The sequence below is a fragment of the Doryrhamphus excisus genome, linkage group LG14 (genome assembly GCF_037039965.1).
Source record: "Doryrhamphus excisus strain RoL-2023G ecotype Guam linkage group LG14, RoL_Dexc_Guam_v1.1, whole genome shotgun sequence".
Lineage (NCBI taxonomy): Eukaryota > Metazoa > Chordata > Actinopteri > Syngnathiformes > Syngnathidae > Doryrhamphus > Doryrhamphus excisus.
The window spans coordinates 6,803,632-6,820,334 of NC_136370.1; the positions used below are offsets into that span (position 1 = coordinate 6,803,632).

The following is a 16,703-nucleotide window of genomic DNA, read 5'->3' on the forward strand; positions in this document are numbered from 1 at the left end:
GAACGCTCTGTTGCTTTTTTTGAACCTACTGCCAAAACACTAGTCATAGATCCTCTGCAGGAGCGCACTGCTGCTTTCAAGGACATTATGTCAAAATAGGGCAGAGTGATTAGCATGTAGGCCACACAGTCAGGGGATCGGGAAGACTTGGGTTCAAATCTCCGCTTGGGCATCTCTGTGTGGAGTTTGCATGTTCTTCCCACATTATGAAAACATGAACGTTAGGTTATGTGCCCTGTGACTGGCTGGCGACCAGTCCAGGGTGTACCCCGTCTCTCACATAAAGTCAGATGTGATAGGCTCCAGCATACCCCCGTGACCACAGTGAGGATAAGCAGTATAGAAAATGGATGGATGGATATTGCCAAAACACTAATCAAAGATCCTCTGTATGACAGAGGCGCTGATGTTTTTAAGGACCTACTGAAAGATCCTCAAAATCACAGGAATGTGCTGCTTCTTTTAAGAATCGACTACAAAATCACCAGCAGAAGATGCCCAATATGCTAGGGGTGCTCTGAGGTTTCCTTAACCTTCCTCTTGTGTTAGCTTTCTGATATCATCTCTTATGTTACCGGGTCGGTTTTGACCCATGTATTAAATCAGCTATAAAATACACTAAAAACAATAAGTTACCATCAAATTTGCTTCTCATGTCTTGGTTACCTTCTTAGGCTTCCTCATCCATGAAAATGTTGGTTTTAATACTTTTGGTGTGGGCATGTAGGCCTTTTTTTGTCACTATACCCCTCCATTTCAATTTCCAAAAATGGTCAAATGAACCTCAAGAGAACCATATTAATAAATTGAATTCTTTTGTTACCTGGCTATTACTGAGGGATATAGAACATATCTCTTAAATCAATTAGTTTTATTTATTTCCTCATTTTAGTATTAATCACTAAAGAAACATCTATGGTGTTCGAGTCAATTTTGACCCATATATATTAATGTCAAGAAAAGGTAGAAAAAGTGATTGTTTTCAGCAACAGAACTTTAGTATAAAGCGAAATGAAAAAGCAGAACAGGTCCAGATCTTGGTTCAATGTACTTCTTGCCATTCTTTCCATGATCCAAATTGTAAAAGTGAAATCAGCCATCAGTCAAATGAGTGAATTCACCTCACATGTTTTCTGCTGGTATACTGGAAAAGCGGTCAGAATGAGAATCCCCTGAAGCTTACATGATGAGAAGAGGAGCTGGTTGTCATTGTGTTGGCTAATTGTACACTTATGATTTCAGTTGTGGCTCAAAATATTGCTATATTATTATAACCGGGTCGAAACCGACCCTAACAATACAGTGGTCATAATTTCAACCAGACAATTTTAAAATGTAGTAAAAATTATATTTTTGTTTTTATTTTGTTGAAATAGAGTTTCCTGACAAAGTCAAAAAGCCTTGATGCAATAAACAAATGTTATGTGATTCTTTTTATGCATTCAAATGTAAAACGGGTCGGTGCCGACCCTAACACAAGAGGAGGGCACTGCTATTTTTAAAGGCCTACTGAATAAATGCGAGTAAAAGCAAAAACACTAGTCAAACATCCTCTTTATGAAAAAACTGTACTCACTCCAAAAACTGAAGGTTTGACCTCCAAAACATACGACTTTTGGGATGTTCTACTTTGGAAGTACCACTGTCATATGCGTTAATAATGCAAGAATTAGGGTCCGCCCATCCTCGTTAACTTTGAATAACCCCGGCGAGGGAACCAAACACATTCAATTTGGAGTGCTCCACTTTCCACGAGAATAGTTCTTTACCACTGCAATGCTGAATATATTACTCTTATCTTCCCTTTAACACAAACATCCATTCCTTATCTTCCCACACAAAGGCGATTTTACTGTGAGTTTGTAGGAGAAATCAATGATAGCGTCTCCTAAAGAGGAGGACGGAAATAAGAACCTTTAGTGTGGTGTGCTGGCGGGGTCCAGAGGGAATCAATTATTCATCGCACAGGCCAGTTGCTACATACCTCCTGCAGAAGCAGCTGTTAGACAAGTCATTCCTATTCAGACACATGTGAGAACATATGAGAACAGGAGGAAGATTGCATGGTACTGCAGGAAGCTCAATTTGGCATAAAGGGTGTTAGCTGAGATTTAGTGTGTTTGTTTTTGTGTATTTCCAATTGCCTATGCCCCTCCCTCAGCCCAAACCCCCCTCATACTACTTCTATTCTTGTTCATAGTCATAGTTCATAGTCTCATTATTGCAACGCTCTTCTGGTAGGTCTCCACAAATGCCTCCATCAGCTTCAAGTGGTCAAGGATTCTTTTAATTTCATCACATCACCCCAATCATGTAGCCCCTTTGCTGGCCCGCCCATCCAATCCAGAATAGAATAGAAAATCCTCTACATTTCCATCAGCTCCTCCTACTCCATCCACCACACCACCCCACTGTCCTTGGAAGTTCCTTGAAAGGTGCTTACAAATAAAATGCATCATTATTAAAAACAACACAGGAGATATCATAAACAGACATTTTATCCAAGAGGAGACTGAGGGCATAAAGCATGTTAGTGGGTTTGTTTACTTTTGCCATTTGTAGGAGTGCATCCTCAAATATTAAAACGACAACGGCGTTGCCCAAAGAGCATCCAGCAGTGGTTTAGTCAAGGACTGCAACTAACGGTTATTTTTATAATTGATTAATTTTTTTTATTAATTCTGATTTATTCAAAAATAGAGGGTTTGAACTGACAGAGCAAATAAGTGCACAAACACCATGTGGCCGCTTAAATTAATTAATTCATTCATTCATTCATTCATTTTCTACGGCTTTTTCCTAACGAGGGTCGCGGGAGTGCTGGAGCCTATCCCAGCTGTCTTCGGGCGTGAGGCGGGGGAACACCCTGGACTGGTCGCCAGCCAATCACAGGGCACATATAGACAAACAACCATTCACACTCACATTCATACCTATAGACAATTTGGAGTGGCCAATTAACCTAGCATGTTTTTGGAATGTGGGAGGAAACCGGAGTACCCGGAGAAAACCCATGCATGCACGGGGAGAACATGCAAACTCCACACAGAGATGGCCGAGGGTGGAATTGAACCCTGGTCTCCTAGCTGTGAGGTCTGTGCGCTAACCACTAGACCGCCGTGCCGCCCGGCCGCTTAAATATTCTGTTAAAATAATGTTAAATCATCAAAAATATAAATTTGTCACATCAGTAAAACAATAAATGTACAGAAAAATGCAATCATGATCATTTTCTTAGTCGATTAATCTGAAGCTTGTTGTTGCAATTAATAGAGTAATCAGTCATTAATCATATAGATCCCTGGTACTGGATTCTATTAAATTTTTCGGGTATGCCAAATTATGCGTTTGGAACCAAACCTTATAAGCTGATCATTTGGGTGGGTTGCGTCATGTCAGTTTTGACGTTGGTCCTGAAGTGACAACACTGCTGCTCCATTGATCTTCCATTAAGGATGTGTTGTGTTGTCCCAGTGCTGCACTGCAGTGGTGACTCACGAATGCTTATCTGTTTTGCGGGGGAATTCCAAAAAGAAGACAGAAAAAGTGTAAAAATTGAGGATGCAAGCACATTAACGAGACGGTCTGTATGTTTGCTCCCCTCCATCCGGTGTCCACCTACACGCTGTGATCCCACCATGTGTTGCAGCCTTTCCGGCGTTCATTAAGACTGACTCACGCTGTGACACAATGGGAAGCAGCAGCGTCATTGTTGACAGCAGTCAAGAATTATTTCACTTTTATCCTGATTTAACACAAGCCACCATCAGCCCTATTACATCACCACACCTCAACTAACCTTGTTATATGAAAACGTACACAGTTTTCATATGAAAAATAGCAAAAATTATTGTTTTTACTGTATATCATTGAGAGGACTGATTGCATTGATTATATGACAACTGACATCAGACCAGCTGACAAGTACACTTCAAAACCTGGTTGCATTTTTGTATTCCTAAGAAGACCAGGAAAAACTTGTCATGTAGAGGATCTTTGACTAGCCTTAAAACACAATGTTGTTGTGTCTTACTGTGGATCTGGCATTTTTGTAGAAGATGGTTTAAAAGCAAAACACTCCAATCACATTTGACAGCAGTGAACTCCTGTCATATAGAGGATCTTTGACTAGCATTTTGCAGAAGATGCATAAAAACAGCAGTGAACTACTGTCATAAAGAGGATCTTTGACTAGCATTTTGCAGAAGATGCATAAAAACAGCAGTGAACTCCTGTCATAAAGAGGATCTTTGACCAGCACTTAAAAACTATGGAACACTCTAATCAAATAGAGGATCTTTGACCAGCACTTAAAAACTATGGAACACTCTAATCAAATAGAGGATCTTTGACCAGCACTTCAAAACAGCAGAACTCTCCTGCCATAGAGGATGCCTTGTCCCACTCTCCTGCCATAGAGGATATTTGACCAGCGCTTCAAAACAGCAGAACTCTCCTTCTACAGAGGATCTTTGACCATCGCTTCAAAACAACAGAACTCTCCTGTCATAGAGGATCTTTGACCAGCGCTTCTAAAGAGCGGAACTCTCCTGTCATAAAGGATCTTTGACCAGCGCTCCAAAACAGCAGAACTCTCCTGTCATAGAGGAACTTTGACCAGCGCTTTTAAACAGCAGAACTCTCCTGCCATAGAGGATCTTTGACCAGCGCTTCAAAACAGCAGAACTCTCCTGTCATAGAGGATCTTTGACCAGCGCTTCTAAACAGCAGAACTCTCCTGTCATAGAGGATCTTTGACTACCGCTTCTAAACAGCAGAACTCTCCTGCCATAGAGGATCTTTGACCAGTGCTTCAAAACAGCAGAACTCTCCTGCCATAAAGAGGATCTTTGACTAACCTTAAAACGCAATGTTTTTGTGTCTTACTGTGGATCTGGCATTTTTGTAGAAGATGGTTTAAAAGCAAAGCACTCCAATCACATACTAGAGGATCTTTGACTAGCATTTTTGCAGAAAATGTTTAACAACTGCATAGTGTTCATATAAGGACGCTTTGACTAGCATTTTGCAGAAGATGCATAAAACCAGCAGTGCACTCCTGTCATAAAGAGGATCTTTGACCAGCACTTAAAAACTATGGAACACTCTAACCAAATAGAGGATCTTTGACCAGCGCTTCTAAACAGCAGAACTCTCCTGTCATAGAGGATCTTTGACCAGCACTTCTAAACAGCAGAACTCTCCTGTCATAGAGGATCTTTGACCAGCGCTTCTAAACATCAGAACTCTCCTGTCATAGAAGATCTTTGACCAGCGCTTCTAAACAGCAGAACTCTCCGGCCATAGAGGATCTTTGACTAGCCTTAAAACACAACATTGTTGTGTCTTACTGTGGATCTGGCATTTTTGTAGAAGATGGTTTAAAAGCAAAGCACTCCAATCACATAGAGGATCTTTGACTAGCATTTTTTCAGAAAATGTTTAACAACTGCATAGTGTTCTTGTCATATAAGGACGCTTTGACTAGCATTTTGCAGAAGATTCATAAAACCAGCACTGCACTCCTGTCATAAAGAGGATCTTTGACCAGCACTTAAAAACTATGTAACACTCTAATCAAATAGAGGATCTTTGACCAGCATTTCAAAACAGCAGAACTCTCCTGCCATAGAGGATATTTGACCAGTGCTTCAAAACAACAGAACTCATAGAGGATCTTTGACCAGCGCTTCTAAACAGCGGAACTCTCCTGTCATAGAGGATCTTTGACCAGCGCTCCAAAACAGCAAAACTCTCCTGTCCTAGAGGATCTTTGACCAGCGCTTTTAAACAGCAGAACTCTCCTGCCATAGAGGATCTTTGACCATCACTTCAAAACAGCAGAACTCTCCTTTCTATAGAGGATCTTTGACGATCGCTTCTAAACAGCAGAACTCTCCTGTCATAGAGGATCTTTGACCAGCGCTTCTAAACAGCAGAACTCTCTTGTCATAGAGGATCTTTGACCAGCGCTTCTAAACAGCAGAACTCTCTTGTCATAGAGGATCTTTGACCAGCACTTCAAAACAGCAGAACTCTCCTGTCATAGAGGATCTTTGACAATCGCTTCAAAACAGCAGAACTCTCCTGTCATAGAGGATCTTTGACCAGTGCTTCTAAACAGCAGAACTCTCTTGTCATAGAGGATCTTTGACCAGCACTTCAAAACAGCAGAACTCTCCTTCTACAGAGGATCTTTGACCATCGCTTCAAAACAACAGAACTCTCCTGTCATAGAGGATCTTTGACCAGCGCTTCTAAACAGCAGAACTCTCCTGTCATATAGAGGATCTTTGACTAGCATTTTGCAGAAGATGCATAAAACCAGCAGTGCACTCCTGTCATAAAGAGGATCTTTGACCAGCGCTTCTAAACAACAGAACTCTCCTGTCATATAGAGGATCTTTGACAAGTGTTTTTGCAGAACTTGCTTAAAAACAACATAGCGCTCCTGTCACAGAGAAGTTTGACTTGTTGACTTTTCTTTTTTCAGATGTTTACAAACCCTGTCATATCGAGGATTTTTGACCAGCTTTTAAAAACAGCAGAGCTGTCATAGAGGATCTTTGAATCACCTTTGTGTAGTTTCTCATAAACAGCAGAGCACTCCTTGTCATATACTGTAGAGAACCGAAACAAAATAACAACGGTAGCGAAGTCTGCTCTATGGTATTCATCATGTATCATCATAGAGCGTGTTATCATTAGCTCACGCTTCCCAGTGAAGGAGGCAATGTTGTCAGCCAGTAATTAGCTGCAAGCTGGCCAGGGCGAAGATAAAGACATTAGTGAAAGTGTTTGGCGGGGAGTCGTAGAAGGGTGACACGCGGCGCTGGCTGGGTCAGTGCCAACGTGACATACTGTGCTGCCAGAAAGACACTCTGATACTCCGCATTATAGGCAAGCGCAACAGTCCCCAGCAGCACGTCGTGATCGCTTGGCAACAAGAGTGCGAAGTGGAGCTGCAGCGTGTGCAAAACAAAAGCAAGAAGTCCTTCGGTAGTCCTCGTGCCTCCAAAGTGCACGTGCATAGAGGAGGAATTTTTTTTTCTGACATCTTGGCTGGTGGACAGACGATGGCTATAAATAGAGCACCTCATGAAGTATTCAGATACATTGCAAGGCTATTTATAGCTCTCGCTCCACTCCAGAAATAGGTTATTTGGGGTTTATTATATAATTAAGCTACAAAATAGCATTGCTGCTGTTGGCTCATTGTAGTCACACAAATGGATTTGAGGTCATGGCATGCATATATAATATGCATAACAAGTAGGCATGTACGGCACTGTGCATTGAATTGCTAACTCTTTGCTTTGAAATGTATGTCACAAGAGGAGATCCATATTTTATAATGTAGTATCTCTCAAAGCAGCTTGCACATAATGTGTGGGGGTTGTCTGAGTGTGGGAGTGGTACATTCAATGTTATCACATTGGCACAAGATTTAGTAGCAAGACATGCAACAAACATTATATATCGTTCAATTAAATGATATAGTCTGTGCAATAGAATAATACTGCATTTCTTTAACAAAGAAATGCTATATTTCATCTTAAAAATACAGCATTGCATACACCAAGAAAATGTTTTGTCAAACAAAATATATTTGGTGTTAATAATACCCAATTTGGCCACACTATTCCAATATTGTGCCACAAAATGAAATGTTTTCAACTAAATTGGAATATTTCGATGCAAAGCTAGGTTTTTTGGTCCAAAAATGCAACACTTCCCCTGAAAAGTACATCCTTTTTTTGCACAATATTGTAATGTTTTACCATTCAATGCAACTTATTTTAAATAAAATACAGTTTTCAACAGAATTCCAACAGAAAAGCATAATATTAAATTTGTAATAAATAGATATAATAATTTTTTGCCATAATAATGCAAAATAATATTATATTATTGTAATATTGTACAATATTGTGCTACAAAATGGTAATATTTTCACACAGAACTGTAATATTTTGTCTGAAAATGCAGCTTTTGCTACAGTATTGCAGTATTTCAGTATTATTTAATTTGAGCTTGAGTGGCAAGGCGTATGTTGCCGTGGAAACAGGCAACCAGACCTAAGTTCACACAAATCAACCACAAGCGCGGACGTTAGTACGTTGTTGAATATTTCATGGCTCCACATTAGATGATTGACAAGTACCTGTCAAAGGCTGTATTAGCAGTGAGAGCGATAAATTATGATGTATTCTAGCTATTAGTCAAAACATCTGTACAAATAAATGCCTTACTTCCAATAAACTGCAGTTAAGTTTGTTTATCGACCTTTACATTCAAATCAATACATTTTTTATGTGTTTCCAGCATTCCATTGACGCCGTGAGTGCTGGCGTGAGTCCCATTGGAGACACGTCCTACAATTCCAGTTATTGGGACTTGGGCAGTGCCTTCTTCTTTGCTGGAACGGTCATCACAACCATCGGTACGTAAAATAAGCCAGACAATAAGACAATGAACCTGGTATTGAACATAATGTTATCACAAAAGTTTAGCTGATATCTCCGTCAACAATGAATGTCCTTAAGGACAACTCAATTAACCTCCCTGATCTTATTTAGCAGCGACCATTTCCTCCAAGGAATTGTTACATAAGTACGTCTATTGATGATGTTGCATAATGACATCATCATAGCCTTAATAGCCCCCCTACGTTTTATACCTTTTAGAGCGCCTTTACATCTCCTTTATAGCCTTTTATTGCTCTTAATTTACTGTGTTAGTTAATTTATCTTTGTTAGTCGCTCTCTTGGAGGGAAGGGCACTAATGCATTTTTAAAATAATATTCTTGCGACCAAGATGGACTAGTGGCTCGCGATGACGGGTTGGTGACCCCTGCGTTAGACAAACAACTTGCAGCAAAAGCTGGTGTAGAGTATTAGTGTTTTCACGCACATATTTCCACACGGAGTTCAATTTTTAACAACATAAATGTCGAGTTTTGCCACAAAAACACAAATAAGTATTATTTTGCCACTAAAATATGATAATTTGCTTCATAAAAACAAGCTATTGCCAGACAAATGTCATGTTTTGCACAAAAAGTCCAATATTTAATCAGCTTTACTTAGTTTAAAAGTATAAACTAAGTATATAATACAGAATAGCAGGTGAAGCCAGCTATTTTTCTGTCTTTTGGAGGTAGTGTCAGAGCTGTAGTAATAAAAGTAAATATTAATTAAATTAATTAATTAAATATGAATTAAAATAAATAAAAGTAATATTTTGCCACTAAAATATGATATTTTGCTTCATAAAAACAAGCTATTGCCAGACAAATGTCATGTTTTGCACAAAAAGTCCAATATTTAATCAGCTTTACTTAGTTTAAAAGTATAAACTAAGCATATAATACGGAATAGCTGGTGAAGCCAGCTATTTTTCTGTCTTTTGGAGGTAGTGTCAGAGCTGGACAAGAGGTTTGATTGCCTGTGTGTAAGGTTATTCCTCAATGCAAGGACACGGGTGAGAAGTTAAACACCTTCACATTCACTTCTCCGGCCATGATGTGTTGTCCTGTTACTATTTTGTACTCAACATATGTGTGAAAGCACATAGAAATATCCTGCTTTTTGGGTTATATATAAAAGAAAAATGTCATATATTAAAATATTAATATATGGCTAGACCCTGGCGAGACCCCTCGCAGTCAGGGGCCCTTGGCACCGGCCTAACTTGTCTCCTTATGTGGCACCCCTGGCCAATAGCACTCATCATAAATACATTAAAAAAATTGACACTTGTGATCTATGTGATCAGTGTCAGCCGATTTTGATCAGATTTTGATGAGACCTTCTGTCAGGTGGGTGAAGGTGGGGCCGGTAGCATAAACACAGAGTGCAGAGAAGAGTGTAAGATTGTAGAAATAAATAGAAATTGCCAATTCAAGTCAACTGTCATATCCTAGTATTCATCAAAAATATGCATTTAAGTTAATTTTACGTATTCTTGGCCTAAATTATGCCTTTTCAATGAACTACAACTCTGGTCACTAGATGTCAGTAATGTTACATTTATGGGGGAAAACATGTGAGTTGATGTTTTGTCTCAATTATGTCTGATATGTCTTCATTCATTCATTCATTTTCTACCGCTTTTCCTCACGAGGGTGCTGGAGCCTATCCCAGCTGTCTTCGGGCGAGAGGCGGGGTACACCCTGGACTGGTCGCCAACCAATCACAGGGCACATATAGACAAACAACCATTCACACTCACATTCATACCTATGGACAATTTGGAGTCGCCAATTAACCTAGCATGTTTTTGGAATGTGGGAAGAAAACCCACGCATGCACGGGGAGAACATGCAAACTCCACACAGAGATGGCCGAGGGTGGAATTGAACTCGGGACTCGGACAATTTGGAGTGGCCAATTAACCTAGCATGTTTTTGGAATGTGGGAGGAAACCGGAGTATTCGGAGAAAACCCACACATGCACGAGGAGAACATGCAAACTCCAGGGTTTGGAATTGAACCCTGGTCTCCTAGCTGTGAGGTCTGCGTGCTAACCACTAGACCTGTAAGACTAGTCTTATTTTCTGTTTTTAATTATATTTGCTATATTGGGTAATACAAGAGTAAAGGTGACTATACTTTTTTCTGATTTCCTGGTGTGAACAGGTTATGGAAACATTGCTCCCAGCACTGAGGGCGGGAAGATCTTCTGCATCCTTTACGCCATATTTGGCATCCCGCTCTTTGGTTTCCTGCTGGCCGGGATCGGAGACCAACTCGGCACCATCTTTGTTAAAAGTATCTTAAGAGCAGAGAAGATCTTCAGAGTGAGTATTCAAACAAAAAGCAAATCAACACACTGGCGGCTTGAGTGACGCTTTTATTACAGTTACAAATTCCTCTCGTTTCTTCCTCAGCAAAAACACAAACAGATCAGCCAGACAAAGATACTGGTGACATCCACCATCCTCTTCATCTTTGCCGGCTGTATCGTCTTCGTCACTGTCCCGGCTGTCATCTTTAAACATATCGAGGGCTGGACCACGCTGGAGGCCATCTACTTTGTGGTCATCACGCTCACCACGGTGGGAATAGGCGACTATGTGGCTGGTGTGTATCCAACATACCGACGCTGCCGTCTCAGTCATCACATCTTCACTGTTTTTTTTTGTCATTTTTCTTCCAGGTGGAAACCGCAGGATTGAGTATATGAAGTGGTACAAGCCACTGGTGTGGTTCTGGATTTTGGTGGGTTTGGCCTACTTTGCAGCCGTTCTCAGCATGATTGGGGACTGGCTTCGAGTGCTGTCCAAAAAGACCAAAGAAGAGGTATTTGATTGCGTCCCTTCTTTATACCACACCTGTCACAGTATTCATGTGTAGAACTGTTTCTAAACAACAAAACATATTTTATTTCTACAAGAGAGGGGAAATATGATCTCAGGGAAGAAGTACATTTGAAACACTTCTATGCTAGGACTACGTTATGCTAGCCATAGCATTTCAGTATGTGGAATCAAACTATGGAATGGATTGAGTAAGGACCTCAAACAATGCACAACGATGAGCCAATTCAAGAAACAATACAAGCAGTTGATGTTTGCTAAATACAAGGATGAAGAGTCTTGAACCAGTCATGATGTGCTATATATATCACTATATTGACACTTACTATGGTACACATTATGTCATTGGATGCTCATATCACCTTGTACTTCGGTACGAGGTGCATTATAAAAAAAAAACCCTAAACTGTATTATGGAAAGCAGGAAGTGAACAAATGTAACAGTTACTGATTGTAAAAGTACCAGATGGAGGGGTAGGATTTAATAAGCTTTGCTTCTTCCTACTCCTTTTGGACATGTGGAACTGTGAACTGATTATGGGATGCACTCAATTGTAATCTGATGCATGTTCAAATGAAATTAAACCATTACCATTACCATTACCATTACCATTACCATTACCATTAAACTATATCACTCTCACGACGACAGGTAAGTAACACGGCAGACATGTTTGTTTTGGCTTTGTGAAATAACAACCCTATAGTCATCTATACACTCATATTGTTCAAAATAAGAGAAATAATAACAGAAAATATGACATGGTAGACATAAATAAGACATAACTAGACACACATGGGAGCATTGATTTTCTGGATAGCACACTTTCTACAGCGGCTATTGTCTCATCAGTATAGAATTTGTCACGATTGGGCTTCACCCCCTCGTGACAGCTTAGTTTTCCTCAGTTCCTAGTTCATGCCCTTATTTTGTATTTACTTCCTGTGTTGCTCTGTTCTGTTTTCCGTTGCTTTCCATTATCTCCCCACACCTGTTTCCCATTTTCTGTGACGTCTATTTAGTTCAGGTGCGCGCTTGCTTTTGTTGTTAGGTCATTGTTGTTTTTTCTTTTGGACATACTAGTGCGTTGTTCTGCTGCATCTCCGATAAATACATTTTTACCTGATATTGGGTCCTCATCTCTGCATCCTGGGGTCGAACTGTAAAGCAATCAAGCCGGAACGTGACAGAATTACTGTCAGACCAGTGACAATGGTAGCAGGTAGCAGGCTTTTTGTTGGTCACGGCAAACCATGTGACCTGGTGTAACGGAGTTAAAAATGCACTTTATTATTTGTTTTCTAAATGCGTGAATTTATTATTATTTAGTTATTGTGTGAATTTTATCTCAATGAGTTATTTATTTTTCTTATGTTGTTTGCTCTATTTTCATTGCTTTCTTTGTATGTGTGTTTATTTTATCCTTTCACTTCTGCTCCTCCCGGGCTTCCGTAGTTGCCCCCAGCTCTGGAAGCACTTCCTCTCTTTGCCACACAACGTGGTTGGCATTGACGAGGGGTGCAGAAGTGGAGGAAAAAAGAACTTTATTTTCATTCTTTTGTCCATCAGAAACCTAACAAAGGCCGTTTCACTTGCTCTCATCTCTTATTGGTCAGCAACGGGTGCAAGAATGTATGGTTCTGGTTTAATTCCTCCTGAACGTGCACACAATCACAGTAAACGTCACACAAGAAGGAGTAGGAAGAAGCAAAGCTTAATCAATCCAGGAAGAAGGTGAAACAATAATTGCCCTGCATATTCTGCTAACTTTATTTTGAATTTAACCTTATTGCACTAAACCCAAGATAGGTCACAGTTTAACAAAGTGATTCTGAAATCTTCCCCAGGTTGGAGAGATCAAAGCTCACGCAGCCGAATGGAAAGCGAACGTTCGAGCAGAGTTCCGAGAAACGCGGCGGCGCCTGAGTGTGGAGATCCATGACAAGCTCCAGCGGGCCGCCACCATCCGCAGCATGGAACGCCGCCAGCTGGGCCTGGAGCAGCGGGCCCACTCCTTGGATATGCTGTCCCCCGAGAAGAGAGCCGTGTTCGCTAGCCTGGACGCGGGCCGCTTCAAGACCTCTTCCCAGGAGAGCATCGACACCAAGCTGAATAACCTGCGCATGAAGGGGGCCTGCGAGTCGTACGAGCACCACGGTGGCGAGCAAACACCGCAGACGTCTTCATCCTCGGAGGAGAACCTCTTCAATCTGCGCTTTGGGTCACTGACCAAGCTAGCCAGGCGTGGTAAGAACATCCGTAGGAACATCCCGGGGGACTCCAGACGCGCTAGCGTCAGCGTTAGCAATGGGAGCGCCGTAGTGGACGAAGAACGAGGCGAGGACGTGGGAGAGGACGGAGAGCCGGAGGAGGAACCAAAAGAGCGCAACACCAGTTTGAACAACCTGTCTCAGTACTCTGTGGAGCGAGCCAAACTGAATGGGTGCAAACAGCGGGAGAACACTGGAGGTTAAACATGGAGGTCCACATGGAGTCCGATACTACTCCAAAAACTGTTTCTATTCCAGGGCCAAAACGTACACAGGTATGCTCCCAACTGGTGGACAAATCAAGGGTGCTTAAGTCGTACCCTTGAGGAGTCCCAATAAGATACCGTTGAAGAAATGTGCCTTTTTGTTTCCTCAGTTTGCTTTTTGGGAATCTCAGTCATCGTGCCATAAAGCCATAGGAAGAAAAACCTGCTGCCAAAACCACCAAAAGAGACATATGTACGTAAAGAGGCTGTCGTCTTAATACCTCACAACGGCAGGCTTTCATCTCAACGTTAGCTAGCTTCTGCTCACACAGTTAGCATTTTTCCACACAAACACAAACAGGGGCAAGAAGGCGTCCATCTTTGTGTGTCTATTTTTAGACTGCTACTGCTGAAAGTCATGGCGGAATGACGAAAAACGGATGGATCAATGAAATGAAGAATTATTCACTAATCACCAATTGGTTATCCAAGAAGAGCCGCTGTATGAAATACGCTTCTTTTTTAACCAGCCACATTCAGATTGTTTTTTTTATGTGATTAATGAATGAATGTGATTTTTTTCCGCCCCAACTATCAAGCATGTTTTTTTTGTCTATTATTTTGTCTTAAAGGTCCCGTATTATACTATTTTTCAACCAAGTCTCACAACAGTGTATTTAAAGCCCCAAATCTTTCTTTGACCATATTCAGGTATTAGGTCATTAGCTATGGGTAGTGATGGAAAGGACAAGATGGTGAGTTCAAGTGTTGTCATTGGGAGAAATTTGGAGTTGAACCACATTGAGAGGAGACAGATGTGGGTAGTCTGAGCTTTGGTGCTTAGGCTGTTGCCTCCACACCCTGAGCTTGGATAAGCGGAGGAAGATGAATGGATGGATGGAATTCTAGCCATGATGCTGGAATTTAGACAAAAGTAAGCCCTGTTGTTTTGTGTGTCTGTAGCTTTAACACTACTGTTTGTCCACGCCTCCGAGCACTTTATCCACTTTTTACATATACTAACACTGTAGTGCTACACTTGTTCAAACCATATATGACATATATGGCATCAACTTAACATTAAGGCGTTTGCAACACTAGCATAGTTATGTGAGCTACAGCGCTAACAGCAACATCACGCTGAAGAAAAACAAAATTAAACTTATAGCTTCCACATCTGTAAGTGACTCTCATTTATTTTAAGATGTGTAGCGAAGCTTCATTCATTCATTCATTTTCTACCGCTTTTTCCTCATAAGGGTCGTGAAGGGTGCTGGAGCCTATCCCAGCTGTCTTCGGGCAAGAGGCGAGGTACACCAATCACAGGGCACATGTAGACAAACAACCATTCACACTCACATTCATACCTATGGACAATTTGGAGTCGCCAATTAACCTAGCATGTTTTTGGAATGTGGGAGGAAACCGGAGTACCCGGAGAAAACCCACGCATGCATGGGGAGAACATGCAAACTCCACACAGAGATGGCCGAGGGTGGAATTGAACCCTGGTCTCCTCGCTGTGAGGTATGCGTGCTAACCACTCGAACACCGTGCCGCCCTGTAGTGAAGCTTTTTAAAAACAATTTTTTTTTTACAAAGCTAGGCCTGTCACGATAACTAATTGGACAATAATTATCCTACAAATTATTGCAGCCAAATTATTGCAAATTATTACATTAATTTATTATATTAATGTCAACATAATATGTCAACATGTTCTCACCGTGCATGGTTGGGTTTCCTCACACATTCCAAAAACATGCTGACTCCAAATTGTCCATAGGTATGAATGTGAGTGTGAATGGTCGTTTGTCTATATGTGCCCTGTGATTGGCTGGCGACTAAAGGTAATGATAATATGTGTCATAAGATACTGTACACCATATCAAAAGCAATAGACTTCAATTTTTCCATGCAGATGCCAGCTGCAAATATACACTTCATTGAATCACTTTAGGCAACGCTGTTTTTCGTTTAATGAGGTGTAACGTTTGATCAAAGTACATATGCCGGATGCAGCAAAATGTGTTTGATGCACCAGGAGGTGTTGTACTTCACTGAAATGTTAAGTTCCACCATTTGGTATTATTTATTTCACTGTCTTAGCGTTTGATAGATTGTGTTTTATACCCAACAGGCATGAGGAAAGTATTCGATTGTGTAGCACACAAACTTGTAAGCAGTACACTCGCTAGCGCGTGGCTGAGGACAAAGAGACTGAATGACTGACAGGAGGTTTCACTCACTCCGCAATAGAACCCAACAATGTGCCCAGGTTGTCATCCACCCTGTACGTTAGAGAGGTGAAAAACAAACGTGCATGCACATGTCGATATATAGAGGCCGATAAAAGGCAGAGTTTGTTTTGATTTGATGATGGTGACAGGCCTATACAAAGCTGTGAGTGAAGTGGCGGATGTAGAAACAGGGTGGGCTCATCTAGCGAGGGGCATGGGGTCCTTGATGACGTCACGTTTGCATAATAGGGGACCTTTAATGAGTCGAGCACTTGCATTTTTTTATTCTACTGTAAAGAAATGATCACAGTTCAGCACAGTGTTATGTTTAATACGGGATTAGGGTTGGGTATAATCATCATTGACAGAGTGCACTACTGACTGCAGCCATCAGAGGCGCTGTTGATTCTGTCTTAGTTTGCTCGTTTGTATGAAAATACAAATGTCCCTATACTGGAAGATTTTTTTATGTTTTATTGTGATACTTTTACTTCGGCCAAATACGCATAAAAGGAAGTTCAATTTGAATTGGATTGTTGCTGTTCCAAAAGTGCAAATTGACACTAACGGTTAGAACCTCATCCTGACCATGACCTGTGATGATCAATTATTTGTGGTGAATATTTTATGAACATTTCACATTAAATGTATCCAGTGCCTTTTTT

At 40.9% G+C, this 16,703-nt stretch overlaps 1 protein-coding gene across 3 annotated transcripts in view; it reads left to right on the plus strand.

The window, feature by feature from the left end:
• Positions 1–15,539, plus strand: part of kcnk10b (potassium channel, subfamily K, member 10b) — a 29,280-nt gene extending 13,741 nt beyond the window's left edge. For all 3 annotated transcript variants that reach the window (XM_078796371.1, XM_058091406.2, XM_058091405.2), the window contains exons 3-7: positions 8,326–8,443; positions 10,642–10,802; positions 10,893–11,085; positions 11,162–11,304; positions 13,170–15,539. In XM_078796371.1, coding sequence (XP_078652497.1) covers positions 8,326–8,443; positions 10,642–10,802; positions 10,893–11,085; positions 11,162–11,304; positions 13,170–13,796 — 1,242 coding nt within the window. In that variant the 3' untranslated portion in view covers positions 13,797–15,539. The remainder of the gene's footprint in view (positions 1–8,325; positions 8,444–10,641; positions 10,803–10,892; positions 11,086–11,161; positions 11,305–13,169) is intronic.
• Positions 15,540–16,703: the final 1,164 nt, after the last annotated feature.